Genomic DNA, 18,532 nt, shown 5'->3' with positions numbered 1-18,532 from the left:
CCGCACGAGGGGAAGCCGAGGCTGGCGCTGTGCCGCTCTCTTGCTCGGCTCTTCCCTCGTCCTGCTCTGCCCGGCCCAGCGCTTGGCTCAGCCTGCGAGGGGCAAGCCCCGGAGCCCCCCTCAAACGAGGCGAGCAGCAATGGGCCCGGCGGAGCGCAGCCCCCCAGAGCTCCCTCCGAGACCCCGCCGCTGTCCTGCTGGTCGTTCGGGGTTTTTTTCTGTTTTCCATAGTAAACCTTCTGGTTTGTGAAATTCCAAATGTCTGATTAATAAATTTCGTGTGGCTGCAATCACAGGAGAAAGTTGCAGCAAGCAGCAGCTGCACAGGTGCCTGCCCGAGAGTGATGCGTGGTGAAAACTTCACATCGAAAGGAAAGTCTTAGCCTGTGTTTAAAAAAGCAGAAGCAGTTATATCTCTTTATTTTTCTGAAACGCTGACAGATAAAATATATTTATTATAGAAATTTTTAAAAATAATAAAAGAGACCAACCAAATAATCTTGCACGTATGATGTTAGGGACTTTTCACACTTTTTCTCCGTGCTCTTCTGCAATGTTTATATTTTATATTTTTCAGTAGTTACTCTTCATTTGCCAAGGTGCTGTGATGAAACAGAATGTTTGACTCGTGCAGACAAAAAAGTTAATAATATTCCTCTAACAGCAGCAAAATATTCTTTTTAAACTTGTGTCGAACAACAAAAATACAAATGTCATGTTCCATACATGAATATCTCAATGCTAATTTTCTATTATTTAGACAGCAGGAACAGAGTGCATTAAGTAATAGGGGTTTTATTATGGAGAGGTTAAATGCAAAACAAGCATTAGCAGTTATTGCCCACAGGATCTTACACATCAAGAAATGCAAGAATCAAAGCCACAGCAGCAGCATTAACTTGCCTAAGTCACACTCTACATCTATGTACCTTCCAGTGTATTGCACAATCTGAAATTCTGCAGTGTAAACCCAATTAAGTAGGGCTGTATTTGTGTGTACACATAGAACAGTACTAAAAGTGAGAAGGATACTTGCTGGAGAGAAATCTACAGTGAATAGTTTTAATAGTTCTAGTGTGTATTTCTTACCTGGACATCAGCAAATTAATGTTGCTGCTACAAGCAAAAGAGCCTTTTAGGTTTAATCCTTTTTTGCTAGCAGTTAATCTGAAGCATGGCTGTGTGGTAAGCAAAATGACAATGTACTTTAAGAATTTAATTGTGCTGTAACATCACGATGCTACATCTCACAAATTATTTTGTCAGTACATGTACAGTAAGTCAAATCTGCTAGAAAAAAATACACACAAAAATACTAATGCATTCCATCCTCACCAACCAGTGTTTCAGTGCTGTGCAACTCCAATAAATGTATTTCATACATAGAAAGATTGGTTACAAATATACCATAGTATTTTGTTCATCTTTGCCTCCTTTATTATTTCAAGATATTTCATGGAACTTCCTTTCCACCATCTGGACCTGAACAGCAAGTGGATGAATGTCCTAATGTTTTGTTATATCCATCAAAAGCACAAACACAAATGCTACTAAACTGGTAGAAGCTTTGTTTGATTTAAAAGTGTATCAGAATTCAGGGGAGAGACAAACAGAAAAGGAGTACTTTTACTGTTTGATAAACCTTTTATATGTCTTTTAACTTTGTAACTGAAATCAGGAAGGTACTACCATATTTGCTTTTGTTTTTTGTTCTCTGTTTCTGGTTTTGGGTTTTTTCTGTTTTCTATAGTAAGCCTTCTGGAATTCAAAATGTCTGATTAGTAAATTTTAGTAACTTATTTTCTAATTTTGCTATCTTATCAGTGTTATGAAAAATATCAAAAGTAAAGCTCACAGCATGTCTGTAATTCATGATGTTTTAAAAATGTAGTGGTGTATTGAATTCTGATAGTATATTATAATAAATTCACTATTTTTCTGCTGAGGAAGTCAGTGGTGATACACTGAAAAAAAGGTACCATGGAGTCAAAGAATTAGTGATCTGTTTTGTATATTTTCTCTTTTTGTATTTACCACAGTTTGAACAGTGGAATATGTTTGATGTTCTGCTTTCAGACAGCTATCAAATGTCTGTTGGAATTCTCAGACCAATTAAGTGGAAATGTGTTTACCGATAAGTTCTGAGAGTACCAGTGCCATCTTTAGCCTAATTTGATTTACTGGCCTTTGTAAAAAATATCATTAGACTGTAAATTTTGTCTTCTACTTTTATTCAGTTTAAATAGTATCAGCTGTGATTTTATGCCTGACTTTTCCCTAATGTGTGGATTGAGAGGATGTATGTTTTCCTTTTTAGCTGAGTGTAGAAGTTTATACACTGAGATCTATGGCACATTTTCATGACAAAGGAAGTAAAGAAACTGTTTAAAATTACTTAGCTACTACTGAAAGGGTTACACAACTTTTCCATCTATGTAAACAGCTGGTTAAAGTTGAATTATTTAGCTACACTTGCACACAGGTCCATATTATGTGTGTTCAGGAATTATCCCAGCACTGGCTGGTGCAGCTGAAGGTTAACTCTCACTATATCTGAAGATCAGTGGGGGCACGCCTGCTGCTGGCATTGCTTGGCAGGGACTGTTGCTTAGATGGAGAGAAAAGCTTGGGACTATTCCTGTTTCTGCTTTGTGTAGATTCTGAGCTCACCACCCCCATAGGATCAGAAGTGTCTGGTCGGCTGGAATTTTTTACATCAGCATTGTAAGGAATTTGGGCTTTGTTTCCACTGAAACCGCTTTGTCTTCTGTCACTGTTCTTCAGAAGAGAATTTGTTGGTGCTCCTGTGCTCTGAGCCATTGCCTGTTGTCTAAAACTGGTACTAGGAAAAGTTGTACCAGGTTGCAATGACGTTTGAGATGGCATCTCAGCAAAGCTTCTCAAGTTTGAAGCTGTATCTGCATTCTGAGTAACAAGAAGAAAATGTTTCTTTTCAGCCTCTGGTGCATCCTGCATGTCAGTCCAAAGCTCACCAGGAAAACCTTCGTTGTTATTTGTGCTAGCATTTTGAGTCTGATTGTCTAAAGCATTTGTAGCTGGCCTCTTCTTTGGAGATTTACTTCCCTGATTGCAATGGGTGTAATTGCTGCTGCTTCCTGTAAGGTTATTTTGCACAGACTGAAACATAGAAGGAGAATTTAAAACTGGGTAGAGCATACTGTCAGTTTGCTTCTCTATCAAAAAGGTATGACTGCTAAGAGCACAAGGAAGTGTTTTCTGAGGGGTGCTGGATATTTCCAAAGAGGAGTGTGGTATCACAGAGTATTTCTTAGATTTGTTTATGTAGAAATTGTCAGAGTCATCCTTGTTTTTATTCTGCTCACAGAGTCCCATTTTAATTTTTCGGAATCCTAAGTGGATAATTTCTAGAATATTTAAAAGCAATGATACACTCGCTATTGATTGCATGAACAATATAAACACTGTCTTTTCTGTTGGTCTAGATACAAAGCAGTCAACTGTGTTTGGACATGGGTCTCTCTGACATTTATAAAGGGGATCTAAATGAAAACCATAAAGAAGATACTGCCCAATCATAAAGCCAACTTCCACTGCAGATCTTGTGAAAATATGTATCACGTAAGTGCAGAGCAGAGAGCCTCTCAGGGGTGCTTTATTTAGCTTCCTTTGCTCCAACTGCCGCAGCTCTCTCTCCAGTCTTTTACGATTTTCAGTCATTTCTAATTCAGTGCTTTCCAGTTCCACCCTTAGCTGAGCTTTCTTTTTTTGCCTTTCTTTTTCCAAGGCTCTTAGTCTGTATAAGGCATGACCCATATACACCAGGGAAGGGGAAGACACAAATATAACTTGCAAGACCCAGTATCTTATGAGAGAGATGGGAAAGGCCTCATCATAGCACACATTTCTGCAGCCAGGCTGCTCAGTATTGCATATAAATTCTGATTGTTCATCATTCCAAACATCCTCAGTTGCCACTCCGAGGACAAGCATTCGAAATATGAAGAGGATCGTTAGCCAAATCTTGCCAATAATGGTGGAATGAATGTGGACCTCCTCTAAAATGCCTCCAAGGAAATTCCAGTCTCCCATGGTTATTCTGCCATATTAACACTAAAATGTATGAGAGAAAAAAGTATCAAACATTGTAAAAGTTGCATTCCTTCCTTACTGCATTATGAAAAAACCAATATTGGGAAAATTGTCATATCTCACATTGTAACCATGGGAATGTGACCAACTGCTCATTGATAATTAGGTATTATTTTCTCACATCTATGAGATGGAGAACTGCATCATCTGCCTGTGTCTACTTTATTATTAACATCCTGACAAGCACATCACTACAAGATATTACACACACTCAGTCTGCATCAGATCACTGGAAACTGGAGTCCCTGACTTCTAGCAGGATTTTAAAAGCATTGTGTGATCCATTTGAACCATCATCCAACAACAATGTGAGAGCAGTACATTCATATTTATATATATATATATATATATATATATAATCTCTATATAATTATTTATTTATATACAATTTCATTTATTTATTTATATAAATATTTATGTTTATATTATATTTAGGACACTTATCGAGGTACAGGAATATTTGCTTGTCCTCGTTTTCGGATGTTCCAAGCCCCATGTCACAGCTGTAATTGTGGCAGTCCAATTACTGTTTCACAGAGAAAATTGGTTATGTAAAGGAGCTCAAGAGGGAATAAATCATCTCATGAAAATGTCAATATTAATTAAAAAGACTCGTTTAACCGTATCATTTGTGCAGACATTTGCCTTTCATTTATGGATGGCAACAATAAATAAATAGAATTGCTGTAATTGCTTAGCTTCCTCTGATCAATGACACCTGCATTTGAAATAGTGAATAGAGTGCCTAAATGTCAAGCATTACTACTTTTGACCTCAACTCTTTGAAAAATAAATTATTTACCCAAAAATTCTTTATCAGCATTTTCCTAAATGACTGTCATCTGAATACAGATAAACTGGCAATATATGTTTGTAACTGTGCATCTCACCTTTCTTTCATATGTTTGTTTCTCCATTAACAGGATAACACATTGTGGACAGAATTTTTAATTTCTTTTCAATATTTATGCTATTGTATACATATACAATTGTTACACATTTTTTCATATGTGTGGGGACAAGCAAAACCCTTGTAGATTTATCTTGTCATTGTATGTACAGCACAATTCAATAGAATAATATCTTATTTTGGTATTTTTTAGGATAAAGGTGCTTTAGCATAGCATTTTCTCTTCAAATGGGATTAATTTTTACCCTGTAAAACAGGAGTGCTAACAGGTCAACAGAAGCTGGAATTTTATGGTTGCAATATTGATGTCTGTACAGGAATCTTTATGTTAAGGCTTCTAAACATGAAAATACTTCGGCAAATCAGTATATGACTAGGCAAGTTAGACATTTTTTAAAGAGAAACAAATTAAAAACAAGTGGTAAATTAAAAATAAAACATACCTTTCTTTACAAAAATGTGTAAAACTAACCATCTGCGACGTCCAATAAAATATTACAACCCCTGCCATCTTCCATCTATGTGAGTAAATTGACACATTATAAGCAGTTTATTTTGCTGCAGGAGCAAGTGGCAGAGTGGGAGCTTTGCACATTGAATTTATATTTGCTGGGGCTGAAGGGAGGAGAAAATCGACCGATTGTTCAGTGTACTACCGCTCCAAGCATCATTTAATTGTGAGCAGTAAAAGATTCTAATTTTTTAAAAGCTAGAAATAAAAAATCTGCAGCTTTAAGTTCTTTGAGATTATCTTCTCTTTTGCCTCTATAGCACCTTCTAAATTTAAGAACAGTCTCAGCGTCAGAGAAACAGAATAAACAGAACTTTCAGACTAATTTTAGTTTATGTATCTCAGGAGTAGCAAACATTCAGCTTGCCTGTGCAAAAGAAGGTAAATCTTCCCAAACACGATCATTGTAAATTCCTGCAGCAGTCTGCTCTCCTTTGACAGCTTAGCACCACACTCCTGATGTAAAAACAGATCAGTGGCTGTACTTTTGGCCCTTCCAAACTCACTTCCTGTTCACAGATTCTATGATTCTTCACTTTTCGTTTATTCTCCTGAGGCCATGTCACTTGTCACACAGACATCTTTAAAACTCCTGAACCTGACAATGGTTTTACTCTATTTTCCCCATCCATATAATTCAGTGTTTCTTTTGGGGAGCAAATCATTATCTTTCTTGTCTTAAATGTCAGACATAATAAAGGTGGCATTCTTCTTGATAGTGATACTTAGGTGTAGCCTGTAAAAACTGACTGGATGACACAAGTTCCATTTTTAATCCAGACCTTAACCTGCCCATCTGCATTACCTCAGCAGGAAAAAGTGGTGAGAACCAGCTGGAATATTTTCTGTTATAAAAGTGTGCACAGACTGTCTGATCTCAGAGAACATTGATGATGTAATTGTCATGGATTAAAATCTACTGTTGTTAATTTTTTATTTATTAACTCCCTTTCCTATTCCTTTCTTTATTTCAGATGGATTGCACAGTTGGCCTGTGACTGAGATGAATGCATGGGATTCTTCTACTGGAGAACATGATTACTTCTGTGTAGGTTTGGTATCTCAAAGATAGCTTTCATTTCAATCAAGCTTATGGTTTCCATAGTCTCAGGATCTTTTGCTATGCAATCATATTTGTAAGGTTTTCCTGATTCATCTTTCCTAACACTTCTGGTAGAAGATTTGTTAAAGCTGTGCATTATACATCCTCACCATGTTAGCATGTGGCAGAATTGGAAATTAAAAGCAGCAGTAGTACCTATAATCCACAAAGTTACCATTCTCTGTGTCTTCCTAGAGGAGGATAAAGCTACTGGAACAGAATGAATACTCCTAAATTACCTTTTACCAAGTTTAAACATTTTTGGAAGAATGGCAATGGAAGGTTCTATATGTTAAAGGTGCCTAGAATCATAGAATGAGTCAGAAGGGACATTAATACAGTGCCTGTCCAAACCCCTTCCATGGGCAGATTCAGCTTTTGCTAGATTGGGTTGCTCAAAGCCTCATCTAAACGAAGTTTGAATGCTTCCAACAATGGGGCATTCACAACTTCTCTGACAAGCTGTTCCATGTCTCATCACCTTCATACAGTCTCACACAAAAATCCTCAGAGCAAATGCTCTCTAAAAATTCTTCTTGGCACCTGGGGATAGACCACAGCTTGGAAGCTGAGATTAAGCATGAAAATTATTTAGGAGAGCTTAAAAATCTACTTGTTGTTTTTTTTTTTTGAGGTGATCAAACTGCTTAAGTCTATTTTGGGTACTGATGGTAAGCTGGGAAAACCCTTTCAGACACTCTAAACATTAAGGAATGTTGGGCAGTGGGGAGGGGAAATACCTTACTTTACAAAAGGGAAAAAAGAAATAAATATGTTTATTTTGTGTACAAAACTTTTTCTGGAGCCAGCATTAGCAGTGCAATGGCCAAGGGCACAGCCTCATTAGGCATGCCTGGTATTAATGTGCAAGCCCACTGCTAGGACCAATATGAGTTAAGAAGCATATCTAGCACTGTAATGTTCTTTTAGGTGATCCTCATCAGCACTCTGCAAAAGTGTAGTGCTGATTCAAATGCCCTAAAAAGGATGATTAAACTTCCTCTGCTGAGAACTCTAAAAAGCTAATCATTATCTTTTAATTTTGGTGCGGAAGATCTGTCAATAGGTCGTGTCCGATTTCACACTTGCCTGCTTGCCTGAAGTACTCAATCATTTTGGCAAGCCAGCAGTGTCCAGCCAGCCATTTCTATGAAGCACTTTAAGCAGGATGCTAAACGTGTGTTTTCTGTCATTGATAAAAACCCCTCTAAGTCTGCTGAAGTGGTCCACAGACACAGAGATGCTGAAGCTTTGTTTGAAAACCCAAAGTGATTGAGACTGAACTAGCAGGGCTGGAGATTTACGTGCTCTGTGTAAAACCTAAATATTACAACAAACATGTAACGATCCACAGTGTTCCAGGATGCATTAGCTCATTTCAAATGGTACTACAGTTAAATGACAACTTGATAAGTCACAAGGGAAAATAAATTCAAGTGCCAACAATAATTTTATGGTGCTGATATTGCTTTTTACCTTAGGTCAGACAGCTTGCAGCTCTGACTGTTTACACAAACTGTTTATATCAACATTCAGAATTCAGTAATTTAGTGATATATGGGGAGACTATTCATTTTTCTTCCAGGTATAGAAGCTACCTCACTGGCTTTTGATTCACTGCAAAGTTATTCTCTAAATTTTTATGACTGTATTGATTTTTCTTAGCTTAGGGTCAAACGTCAAATGGAAATATTCTCTGAAGATGAAGGCCTTTTCATTTCTATACATCAATAATGTGCACTTTATGTGTACAATTGATTTTTTATTTGCCACTGTTATCTGTGTGACCCACAATGGACAAGATAAGCAGAGACACAAACATCACTGATGAGTCCTACATGTTTTCAGGGCAACATGAGCTCACTCCCACAGTTTTCTTTCAGTAGTGAAGGACAACCACAAATGATAAACTGCAACAATGAGAAATTTGGACAATTCTACTACTCAATGTTGTCTTTAGGATCACCAATTCAGCAGTACTGTGTTAGAAGGCAGAGCAGAGATTACCATGTAAAGACTGAAGCACATGTTCCTCATATTAGTGTATTTTCTGTGCTGCCTTATAGATTCACACAGATACACATGCAAATCATTAGGTGCACATTTACATTTTCACTTTCACAAGCAAAATTTCTGAGGATACCCTGGTCTGTATCAGAAAGTTTAAGGTGGTTTATTTTAGTTTCTGTCTGTCTTTATCTTCTTCTACTGTTGATAAATTTAGATTCATTCCTCTCTTAGTTCCTTAGCTTAAAAAATTTGTATTTTCTGTATACTTTTATCCAGCTTGCTGTTTTCCTCTCAATCCCTTGGCTTTATAATTTTATTTATACATATACACGGGTACTGTAGCTTTCTGTGCCTGCTTTTAGTTCTCTCCTGACCTTGCTCCTCTTTGCATTTTCAAGTTTCTTTCCATGTCTACTTTATTAGGCTTCCTCTCTATTTTTTTTTTTCTTCTTCCCTGCCTGTTCTGTATCCATCTGCTGGGCTCAGGGCCAATGTCTGTGATTGGGGAGGGGAGATGGAGTTCACCTGTGAGCTGCAGCATCTGGGTTGTACTCACGAGGTGTGAATGTGGCTGAGCCAAGGATTAAGACAGGCTGCAGGAAGGGATGGGCTGGGGCAGCAAAAGGTGCAGCCACTGAGGCTGGGGTGCACAAACCACAGCCTCTGCTGGCAGCTCCTAGGCTGTTTTGACTCTTTGGGCAGGTATGTTCTGGCATTTAGAGAAGTGGAACAGCCTGTCTGACTCAGGCTTCAGGACTGGTGGAGGTTCGGCAGCCTACACGTGTGACACGCCCCCAGTCAGGATCCTGGAGGGAATCCCCCTACTGTGTGTCATCCCCCAAAATAAAACCACCAACCCTGGTGGCCTCAGAGATCTTCATGGTCTCCCTGGGTCTCATGGTTTCCTTGAGTTGGGGGTTCCATGTGTCAGAGACTGCCACCAAAATCGGGCTGAGCTCCCCTATCCTAAATTGGTCCCCCCAAGTGGGTCAGAAGCCTCTCTCAAATGGGGCAGAGGTCTCCCCCAAACGGGTAAAACACCCCAGGTGGGGGGTATGGAGGGAAGCAGTGACACCCTGCAAACTGTGGCTGGGGGGACAGCCCGGTGTAGCATCCCTCCCCCAATAAAGACTCCAGCCCTGGGGTTCCATAGTCACGGTCTTTGTGTGTCTCGAGATCTTCTGGGGCTGGGGAGACAGAACCCCCCAACCACCCCCCAGTGGGGCAAAGACCCCCACAAAACGATGGGGGGGTGGGACCCTGGACTGTCGCCCCAAATCGGTGCTGATGAGGTCCCAAGGGAACACCCCAGGACCTGGGACCCCTCCCGACACCCTCTCAGAGAACCCCGAACCCCGGGTGACCCCGCAACCTTCACCCATCCCTCGGGTCCCAGGGGCCCCTCCGCAGCTCCGCCCTGCCCTTGTCACCCGTCGCTACAGCGACAGCGTTGGCGTTTTGATGGCATTTCCCTCCGGGGCGGGGCTTCCTCGCCCAAGTCCCTCCAAAATCGGCCCCCGTGCCCGCCCCAGCCCCACTTGTCCCCGGAGCCCGCGGGATGCGGCCCCAGAGAGGTAGTGGGGGAGAGGGCGGTGGGGAGGGAGTGTCGCGGGTCCCTTAAGACCCGCTCGTAGGGGACGCTGGCATTTTAAGAGCTCTGGGACAAGGTGCTGGCCCTTTAAAATACCTGGGAGGGAGCGCTGGCTTTTTAACACCCCGTTTTAGGGGACGCTGGCCCTTTAAGAGCTGCTTTTAGGAGACACTGGCCCTTTAAGAGCTGCTTTTAGGAGACACTGGCCCTTTAAGAGAGCCAAGAAGGGTCTGCGGACCCTTTCTGAGACCTGGGGGGCAGGAGGGGGGACACTGACCTTCAAGGAGCGGGGGAGTTCCCGGGAACTCCCCTCCGGATTCTCCCCGCGGGGGAGGACGGGGTTCCCCGGGGAGGAGGGCGGGTGGTGACGCATGGGAATCCCCGTGACGTCACCACAGAGGGATTCCTGCCTCGCTGGGGGGGGCTCAGGGCTTTGGGGGTCTCGGGGGTTCAGGGGGCACCCCCGAGGTCTGGATGAGACACGGGGATCTGGGGGAGGCCTGGGCGCTTGGCGGGGCTCTAGGAGCTGTCAGGGTTCCGCGGAACCCCGGTGAGCCCCGATCCCTCCCTGCACACCCCAGGTGCCCCCCGCGCCGCTCCGCCCCAGACGGTGAAGCAGCTGCTGAAGGAGCTGCGGCAGCAGAAGAGCAGGGAAGAGGCGAGATCCCCGGTGGGTGACCCCCAGGGTGACACCCTGTGATCCCAAGTGACACCCCCAGGCTCCTCGCTGACCCCCTGGCTCTCTCCTCTGCCCCCCAGGTTTTGGCTTTGCCCTCGCCGCGCCTCTCGGATGGTGAGTGACCTGCGATCTCTCAGATCCCCGCTGTGTCCCTCAATTCCCCTCCATGTCCTTCCCCTCAAACCTCCCCATGTCCCCCCACCGCTGCTGTTCCCTCAGGTGCCCCCTGGCCCGGTGCCGCAGGGACGCCCCAGCTCTGTGCGGTGCCACACGTGTCCCCCCAGGACAGCCCGGGGGGGTCCCATGGGGGACGGGCCCCCGGACTGAGCGGGTTCCAGGTGAGGGGGCTGGAGGGGACAGTGGAGAAGGGGGAGAAATGCGGCGGAACTGGGAGGTTAAAGGGGGGAGTGTGGTAAATGGGGGTCAGTGGGGGAAAATGAGAGGGGAGTGGGAGGAGAATGGGGGGAATGGAAGGGAATGGGGGGGTAGACAAGTGGGAGGGGTATGGTGGGACAATGGGATGGTTAAGGGAATGAAGGAAACAATTGGGGGCAGTGGAGGGGCAATGGGGGCGGCAATGGGAGGAGATGATATAGATGGGGACAATGGGGTGGCAGCTGGGGGGGCAAGGGGAGGAAAATGCGGGGGTTTGTTGGGGCAGGATTTGGGGGACACCCTGGGGGGTAACTGGGACCAAGCCCCCCCCTCCACCTTGACTGCTCCCCCACAAGGCTGCTGCCATCCCTGGCCCTGCCTGGCCCAATCCTGCAGTGCCATGGGGAGAATTTGGGGCGCCCCTGCTGGGAAGGGACACCCCAGAGCCGTATCCTGAACCCCAGGAACTCGCAGCCGCCCGCGCTGCTCTGGGGGGCCGAGACCCACAGGAGCTGCTGCGGCAGGACGAGGAGGGCGACACGTGAGCAGGGGGGACATGGGAGGGCACGGGGGGGTCCGGGGGTCATAACGGGGTACGGGGGTCAGGGGGTCCGTGAGGGGTCAATGGGCAAATGGGGGTGTCAGTGGGGGGTGATTTAGGGGGTCAGTGGGGCCCATGGGGTGCAGTGGGAGGGCAGTGGGGTGAGTGGAGGTCAGTGTGGTGTTCAGTGGGGGGGCAGTGCAATGAAGTGGGGTCAGTGCGGGCGAGATCAGTGTGGGGTAAATAGGAGAGCAAATCTGGAACCCATGGGAGGCCAATTGGGAGGCAATGGGGCAAGAGCGGGGCTGGGAAGCCTCCAGGGGCAGGTGTGAGGCACTGGGAGGCGCTGCAGGGTGACACAGTCCTTTTGGGGGGTCTGTGTTCTGGGTGGAACGTGGGGGGCAAGCAGAGGGGCGAGGGGGTCCCCTCTAACCCCCCTGTGCCCCCAGGCTGCTGCATGTGCTCTGTGCTGGGGGGCTGTGGGCCCTCGCCCGGGCTGCAGCCGAGGCTCTGCGGGACCTGGGGGGACTGGAGGTGCGGGAGCACCTGGGCAAGGTGAGGGGGACATCACACCTGGACACCTGGGGGGGCTGAGGGGACATCTGGAGGAGATCAAGGTGCAGGAGCACCTCAACAAGTTTTGGGGGAGGGGGGGATGAAGCTAGAGGTGCAAGAACACCTGGATAGTTGACAGCACTGGGGGTAAAGAAGAGGTTATAGGGGTAATAAGTGGGTCTTAACTGGTGCAATAAGGGCATGAGGGGGGTAAAAAAAAAATAATAGATCAGGGGGTTATGGGGGTAGTTAGTAATGGGGGTGGGGTAATTAATTCTGGGATAAATAATCATGGGGAGTGGAGGATAAAGGGGTAATTAATACTGGGGGTAATAATGGGTGATTTGTGATTAGAGTGTAATTAGAGGCCCCAATAAAGGACTAATGAAGAGGCAATTAATAACAAATAATTAATGAGGGGATTATAAGGGAATGATAAGGGGGGCCAGAGCAGTAACAGAATACCAGGGTGATAATTTGAGTGTTTGGGGGGTGCTTAGTGCCCCCCAACCACCCTGACTCCCCCAAATCCCACTGACGTTCCTTCTTTCCTGCAAGATCCCCGAGGTCCCCTTTATCTCGATATTTAACTCCACCCAGGAGTCGCTTAATCTCCCCTGACCCCCCCCCCCATTTTATCCCCCCAGACTCCACTGCTGGTGGCAGCAGCAGCTGCAGCCCCAGAGATTGTGAGGGACCTGCTTGTCCTGGGGGCCAATCCTGATGCTGCTGACTACGGGGGCCGCACTGCCCTGCACCTGGCTGCAGCCTATGGGCACCCTGAAATCCTCCAGGTAACACCCCAACCCCATGAGTAACCGTGGGGGCCACAAAACCCTCCCAAAGGGGACCCCAAAATGGGTCCAGAAGGGACCCAGTTATCCTGGGAGACCAGGGAACTGGCCTAGGGGGGTCCCTGGTATCCAGGGGGACCCCAAATCTTTCCCCTTGCCTTCCCAGGCCATTATGTCCTCAGGAGTTCCTGTCAACGTGGAGGCCAGAAATTTTGAGGGTCAGCAAATTTGTGGGGGGCAAGGGTGGTGGAGGGGCTTGGGGTGGGATTTTTGGGGTGAGGGTGATTCTTGGGAAGCCCTTGTTTGGGTGGGACCGGGGAGAGTTCATTTGATGGGCCTCCAACTGGAGGGGGACTCAGGGGTCCCTGATTTGGGTATCTGATCAGTCCCCTATTTCAGAGGGTCGTGGGAGAGTCCCAATTGAGGGGTACTCAAAACAGGGCTTAGGGGTCCCTGGTTTGAAGGGGACCCTGGGGATCCCCATTTTTTGGTAGCTCTTGGTGGGATTCCTGGTGGATGCATCACTGTTTTGGGGGGATGGGGGATCTCCAGTTTGGGGTCCTGGTTGATGATGGGAGGGTCCTAGGGAGTGTGTCTATATTTTGAGGGGGTCCCTAGGAGGGTTCCCAACTCCAGGGGGGCCCTGTTTTTGGGAGGGGCCCTTCCTGACTCCACTTGGTTCCCCCCTCAGGTCAGACCCCGCTGCACTGCGCTGTCCTGGCCCACAACGCCTCGCTGCAGGGGGGCTCAGGAGAAGGGTCCCGCACTCCCCAGGAGCGATTCCGCTGTGTTGAGCTGCTACTGCAGATGGGGGCGGACAGCAGCAGCCAGGTACACACCCCCCAGGGACCCCACGACTCTCCAGGGCTCCCTCAGATTCCCTGGGTTCCCCGCACAGACCTCTGTCCCACCTCAAGGTCCCTGTGTGCCGGGCAGACCCGAGCTCCTGGCCCTTGGGCTACCTTAGGGGGACTGGGGAGGGGTGTAAGACCCCCACAACACCTGTGTGCCCCCCAAAGACCCCTGCATCTCCCTGCAGGGTCCCCATGGGCTGCACACACCTGTGCTCGCAGGCACTGGTGTCTCTTGGGGTCCCTTTGGGGAGGTTGAGGAGGTTGGAGGGGGGTGGGACCGCCTGCGGGGCCGCCCCTGAACACTGTGTCGCCCCCAGGACACCAAAAGCAGCCTGACAGCGCTGCACCTGGCCGTGCGGGGAGGGAACCTGGCCCTGGCCCACCTGCTGCTGCGCCAGCCCGGCATGGCCCCCCGCCTTGTCAACATGAAGGTTTGAGGGGCTGGGGGGGTTGGGGGGAGCTCTGTGAGGCTCTGGGGGCCGGTTGGAGTGGTCTGTGGAGCTCTTTGGGGTCCAGCTAGTGGCTTGTGGGGCGTGAAGGGGCTCTGGGAGGTTCAGAGGGATCAGAAGGGCACTGGGGGATCTGGGGGGCTGGAGGAATGGGTATCAGCTCTCTGAGGTAGCTCTGGGGGGCTGGACGGTGACTTGTGGGTACCCTGAGCCCCCTGACGTCCCGCAGGCCCACGGGAACACCCCCCTGCACATGGCAGCAGCACTGCCTGGGACCCCCAGCCAGGAGCCCCTGGTGAGGCTGCTCCTGGCCTGGGGTGCTGACCCCAGCGCCTGCAACCTGGAGCACGACCTGCCCCAGGGCCTGCTGCCCCCCGGGGCCCCCGGAGACCAGGTGAGACCCCCAGATCACCCTCACAGCCAGCACCATCCCCAGCACCCCAGTGCACCCTAAAACTCCTTGCTGATAGGGAGAAATGCCCAGAATTGCTCCTGGAACCCACTGTTTGCCCTCAAATCCCTGCTGCTATGCCCAGAAGTTCTGCTGTTGCACTCCAAAATCCTGCTGCTTTACTCCTGCATTTTCACAGCCCCCCCACCCCAAACTGTGGGGTCCTGTCCCAGGAGCTTTGGGTGACATCCCCAAATTCTGGGGTAGAACCCTGTGTTTTGGGGCCCTCCCTGAACCCTCCCTCCCCCACAGCTGCGCCTGCTCCTGAGGAGCCACCGGGGGTCCCATCGCCCACCCCCCACCGCCGAGTGACGTCAGGGGGTCCCCGGTATCAGATGGGGGGGACACCCCCATATTGGGGGATTTCCCCCCCTCCATGTTAATTTTTCCTGATTTCAATGAAATTGCCCCCAAATTTCTGTGAAATGAGTCTGAACCACATTGGTTTGGTGGGGGGAGGAGCATGGAGGGGGTTCAGTCCTCCTGTCCCCCCTCCCCAATGAGCCCTCCCCCCCAGCCTCATTAATGGGGGCTGCTAATGAGGAACCTATCCTCCAAATTGGGGGAGTTGGGGTGGAGGATGCCAAACTGGAGGGGAAACCCATAAAATTGTGAGAATTCTGGAATTAAAAAAAAACTTTCTTAAAATCTGAGTCTGTTTTTTTCCCAGTGCCCTCAGTCTCTCCTCAGTCCATCCCAGTGACCCCTGGAAAAGGAGAGGGTTCAGGAACAAAGGGCTTCAAATTGAGAAAGCCTCCTTTCCTCTTACTTTAAGGATTAAGTCATCTAAAAACCCTCCTTTGGCACTATTTTAAGCTCTTCAATTAAGGGGGTAAATGGTGGGAAGTGTGAGGGGGGAAAAAAGCAGGAAACATGAGGGAGAAAAGGTGAGAAATGCAAGGGGAAAAGGGTGATAACCATGAGCCAGTTGAGGTGACTGCCAGAGTACCCCCAAATGCTGAGGTTTTCCCCTCCCTGGGCCTAGGGGTGCTCTAGAGGAACTGGTGAGGGAAGCATCCCTTTAGAGCCACCAAACCCCTCACTGCACCCACTCACAGCCCAAAGCATCCCAGCTCCCCCAATCCACCTTCAAACCTGCCCAACATCACCCAAAACCATTTTAGCCAGCTACAGCTCCTCTTTAGCACTCTCAAACCTGAAAGGCCAATTGATACAATCCTTCCCATTTCCCTTTACCAGCACTGAAACTCCTCCTAGCATCTCCAACACTGTACCAGCACCTTACAGAACTCCTCCTAGAGATGGAAATGATGGAATTTTGCTAATTAATTTAAAGTTAATTAACTCCACTAAGTAGAAAAATTTAATTATTTTAATTAATAATAAGCAGTGTAATTTCCCACTTTAGCCAGTATGTAGCAAAGACTTTTCACAAACTGTTATTGTAAGAACAATTTGGGACAATTACAGCAATTTTAAGTTTTGCTAAACCAACCTTGATATCCTTCAATGAACAAAGCCTGAGGGAGAGAAATGATGCTGAGAACTTTTCTGCCAAGTGACAGGGGCAAATTAAAGGACACAGACACCAACAGAAAGAATGGTCTTATTTTACTATAACAAAAGTAAAATGATACATTCAATAAAACCACATGCTTGGCTTTAGCAGCAAGCAAAAATAACCAAGGTAGTGCACCTAATCATTACTACAGGAGAGACAAGACAGTGATTGAGGAAAATACATCACCAATGGCCTAAATGCTTCACCATCCTCCAGAGTCTGCAGGCTCTGGGGAGCCTCATTTCACAGCCAGGACCTGGAGAACCCTTCCCAGAACTGGGAAAATCCTACATCGTGTGTCCACTCACAGGTGAGGTCTCCAAATCACCCTGAGGCTGGGTCCAGCTTGGAGAGGCCCAAACCAACAAGTCAAAGTGACTAGGTTATATTTTTGGTAAAGAAACACTTGTGGATCTGATGGCAACTTCTGATCAGCAGGGGCCAGGGCTTGGCCAGAGCCCAGGCCTTGGCTGGGAAGGTTTCCCCTCAAATATCTTACAAACAAGCTTCTATTCATGTCAGCTGGGAAAATTTCTTAAAATGATACATTTCTTGGAGATAACTCCCCAAGGTTATGTGAAAGTTTCTAAAGCAGTTTCTAAAAAAAGTTTAGAAAGTTTCTAAAGTGTTTGGTGTCAAATAGCTGGAGTAAGCATCTCAGTCATCTATTTTTAGCTAAATAATACTGATTTTGTTAGTCACATAATGCACAGGGGTCATCCTGTAAGTCAGCTCTGGCTGAGTCCTGCTGCTGGCCTAAGCACATCAGAACAGGACACCAGGAGTGCAAAATTTACAGACTACATGAATGTGTTGCAGAAAGCAGAGATGAAGACACTAAGAACATCTGTACTGAAACTCTCCCTATGACAAAATGTGATGCTATGAATAGCTGAGAAAGAAAGTGCATGACACTGCTTCAACAGAAGCAGCCTGCCACTCTGCCTCTATCCTGACACGTTTTTCTGACTCTGCAAGACTGAAAGTGCATGATACAGTGGAGAACAAAAGGACATTGCCACCATGGTTATGTGCACAGTTTAAAAGCTGCAAGGAAATGCAGCTGCCACTTGATTCTGGTGTGAATTCAAGTTTGCAGGTGGAAGGGAAGGTCAGTGAAATCTTTCTGTTCTGGTACATTTTCTCAGAGGGAAGGATGTTTTCAACTTTGAATCTTCATGTTTGGACACCCTGATGCCTTAGGATTTTAGCTTCTATATTTGTAATCCTTTAGTGTATAACTCTAAACTCCATACCAGTGTGAGCTGCTGCTCTCCCACTTTGGGTAGACACAACAATTCCTCTCCAGGCTGGGAATCAAGGACACCTCACTGCCTCAGGCCCTGAGAGATAGAAACAGAAGTGAGTTGGGGGAGCAAACCTGGGGTAAATGACTTCATTACCTGGAGCTGTGAATGGAAGATTAACCCCCAATATGCAAATGGACCAAACTTATAAAAGTGTGAAATCCCATGGCCCATCATCCATTTTGGCTATAACCCCTGGGGGCTTTGTCTGCCCAAAGTACACATGAAGGCCTTTCAATAAATAGAACCCCTTTTTATTCTCTTAACTTTGTCTGGCCTCTGTTTATAGGTAGCACCAAGGATGCCTTGGAGTGGCAACCTAAAACAGAGGCCAGACAGAGTTAAGAGAATAAAGTGAGTATCTAATAAAGGCCTTCAACAGATACACCCTGGGCAGTCAAAATCCTCCCAGAGGCTACACCCAGGATGGATGGTGGTCACGAGTTTTTGATTCAGATTTGCATATTTTCATTCTATTTGCATATCAGGGGTTAATTGTCCAATTACAGCTTCAGGTAATGAAATCAGATACCCCCAGTTCGCTCCCCCCTCCCCAATTCACTTTTGTTTACACTTTTTGGGGCCTGAGGCAGAGGGTGTCCTTGGTTCTCAGGCATGGAAGGATTGTTTTGTCTCACCAAAATGTGAAGAGAGCTGACTAACACCCTCTATGGAGTTCAGAGTTACACACTAATGCAGTACAGGAAAAATACAAAAAGGTAAAAAATCCAGGCATCACTGAAGGCATCA

General features: G+C 46.7%; 2 protein-coding genes across 3 annotated transcripts; one reads left to right on the top strand and one right to left on the bottom strand.

Annotated features, from left to right (window-relative positions):
• Positions 1-1,953: 1,953 nt before the first annotated feature.
• On the bottom strand, positions 1,954-5,563 carry GJA9 (gap junction protein alpha 9). Its single transcript, XM_033080472.1, has 2 exons — positions 5,485-5,563; positions 1,954-4,092 (listed from the first exon to the last, which is right to left on the bottom strand). The coding sequence occupies exon 2, from the start codon at positions 4,069-4,071 to the stop codon at positions 2,548-2,550; it is 1,524 nt and encodes a 507-aa protein (XP_032936363.1). The 5' UTR covers positions 4,072-4,092; positions 5,485-5,563; the 3' UTR covers positions 1,954-2,547.
• Positions 5,564-10,159: 4,596 nt separating this feature from the next.
• Positions 10,160-15,561, top strand: LOC117007557 (NF-kappa-B inhibitor delta). 2 transcript variants are annotated; one of them, XM_033080807.1, is made up of 12 exons: positions 10,160-10,238; positions 10,837-10,925; positions 11,015-11,048; positions 11,154-11,272; positions 11,774-11,850; positions 12,300-12,405; positions 13,053-13,199; positions 13,366-13,417; positions 13,891-14,030; positions 14,371-14,484; positions 14,732-14,896; positions 15,206-15,561. In XM_033080807.1, the coding sequence occupies exons 1-12, from the start codon at positions 10,223-10,225 to the stop codon at positions 15,263-15,265; spliced, it is 1,119 nt and encodes a 372-aa protein (XP_032936698.1). In that variant the 5' UTR covers positions 10,160-10,222; the 3' UTR covers positions 15,266-15,561. The 2 variants fall into 2 exon arrangements, with proteins under 2 accessions (XP_032936698.1, XP_032936697.1); XM_033080806.1 differs by having other exon boundaries at positions 11,666-11,850.
• The last annotated feature ends 2,971 nt before the right edge of the window (positions 15,562-18,532 follow it).

This window comes from Catharus ustulatus, chromosome 26, assembly GCF_009819885.2.
Source record: "Catharus ustulatus isolate bCatUst1 chromosome 26, bCatUst1.pri.v2, whole genome shotgun sequence".
Classification (NCBI taxonomy): domain Eukaryota; kingdom Metazoa; phylum Chordata; class Aves; order Passeriformes; family Turdidae; genus Catharus; species Catharus ustulatus.
This window is presented reverse-complemented; position numbering and strand designations above follow the sequence as displayed.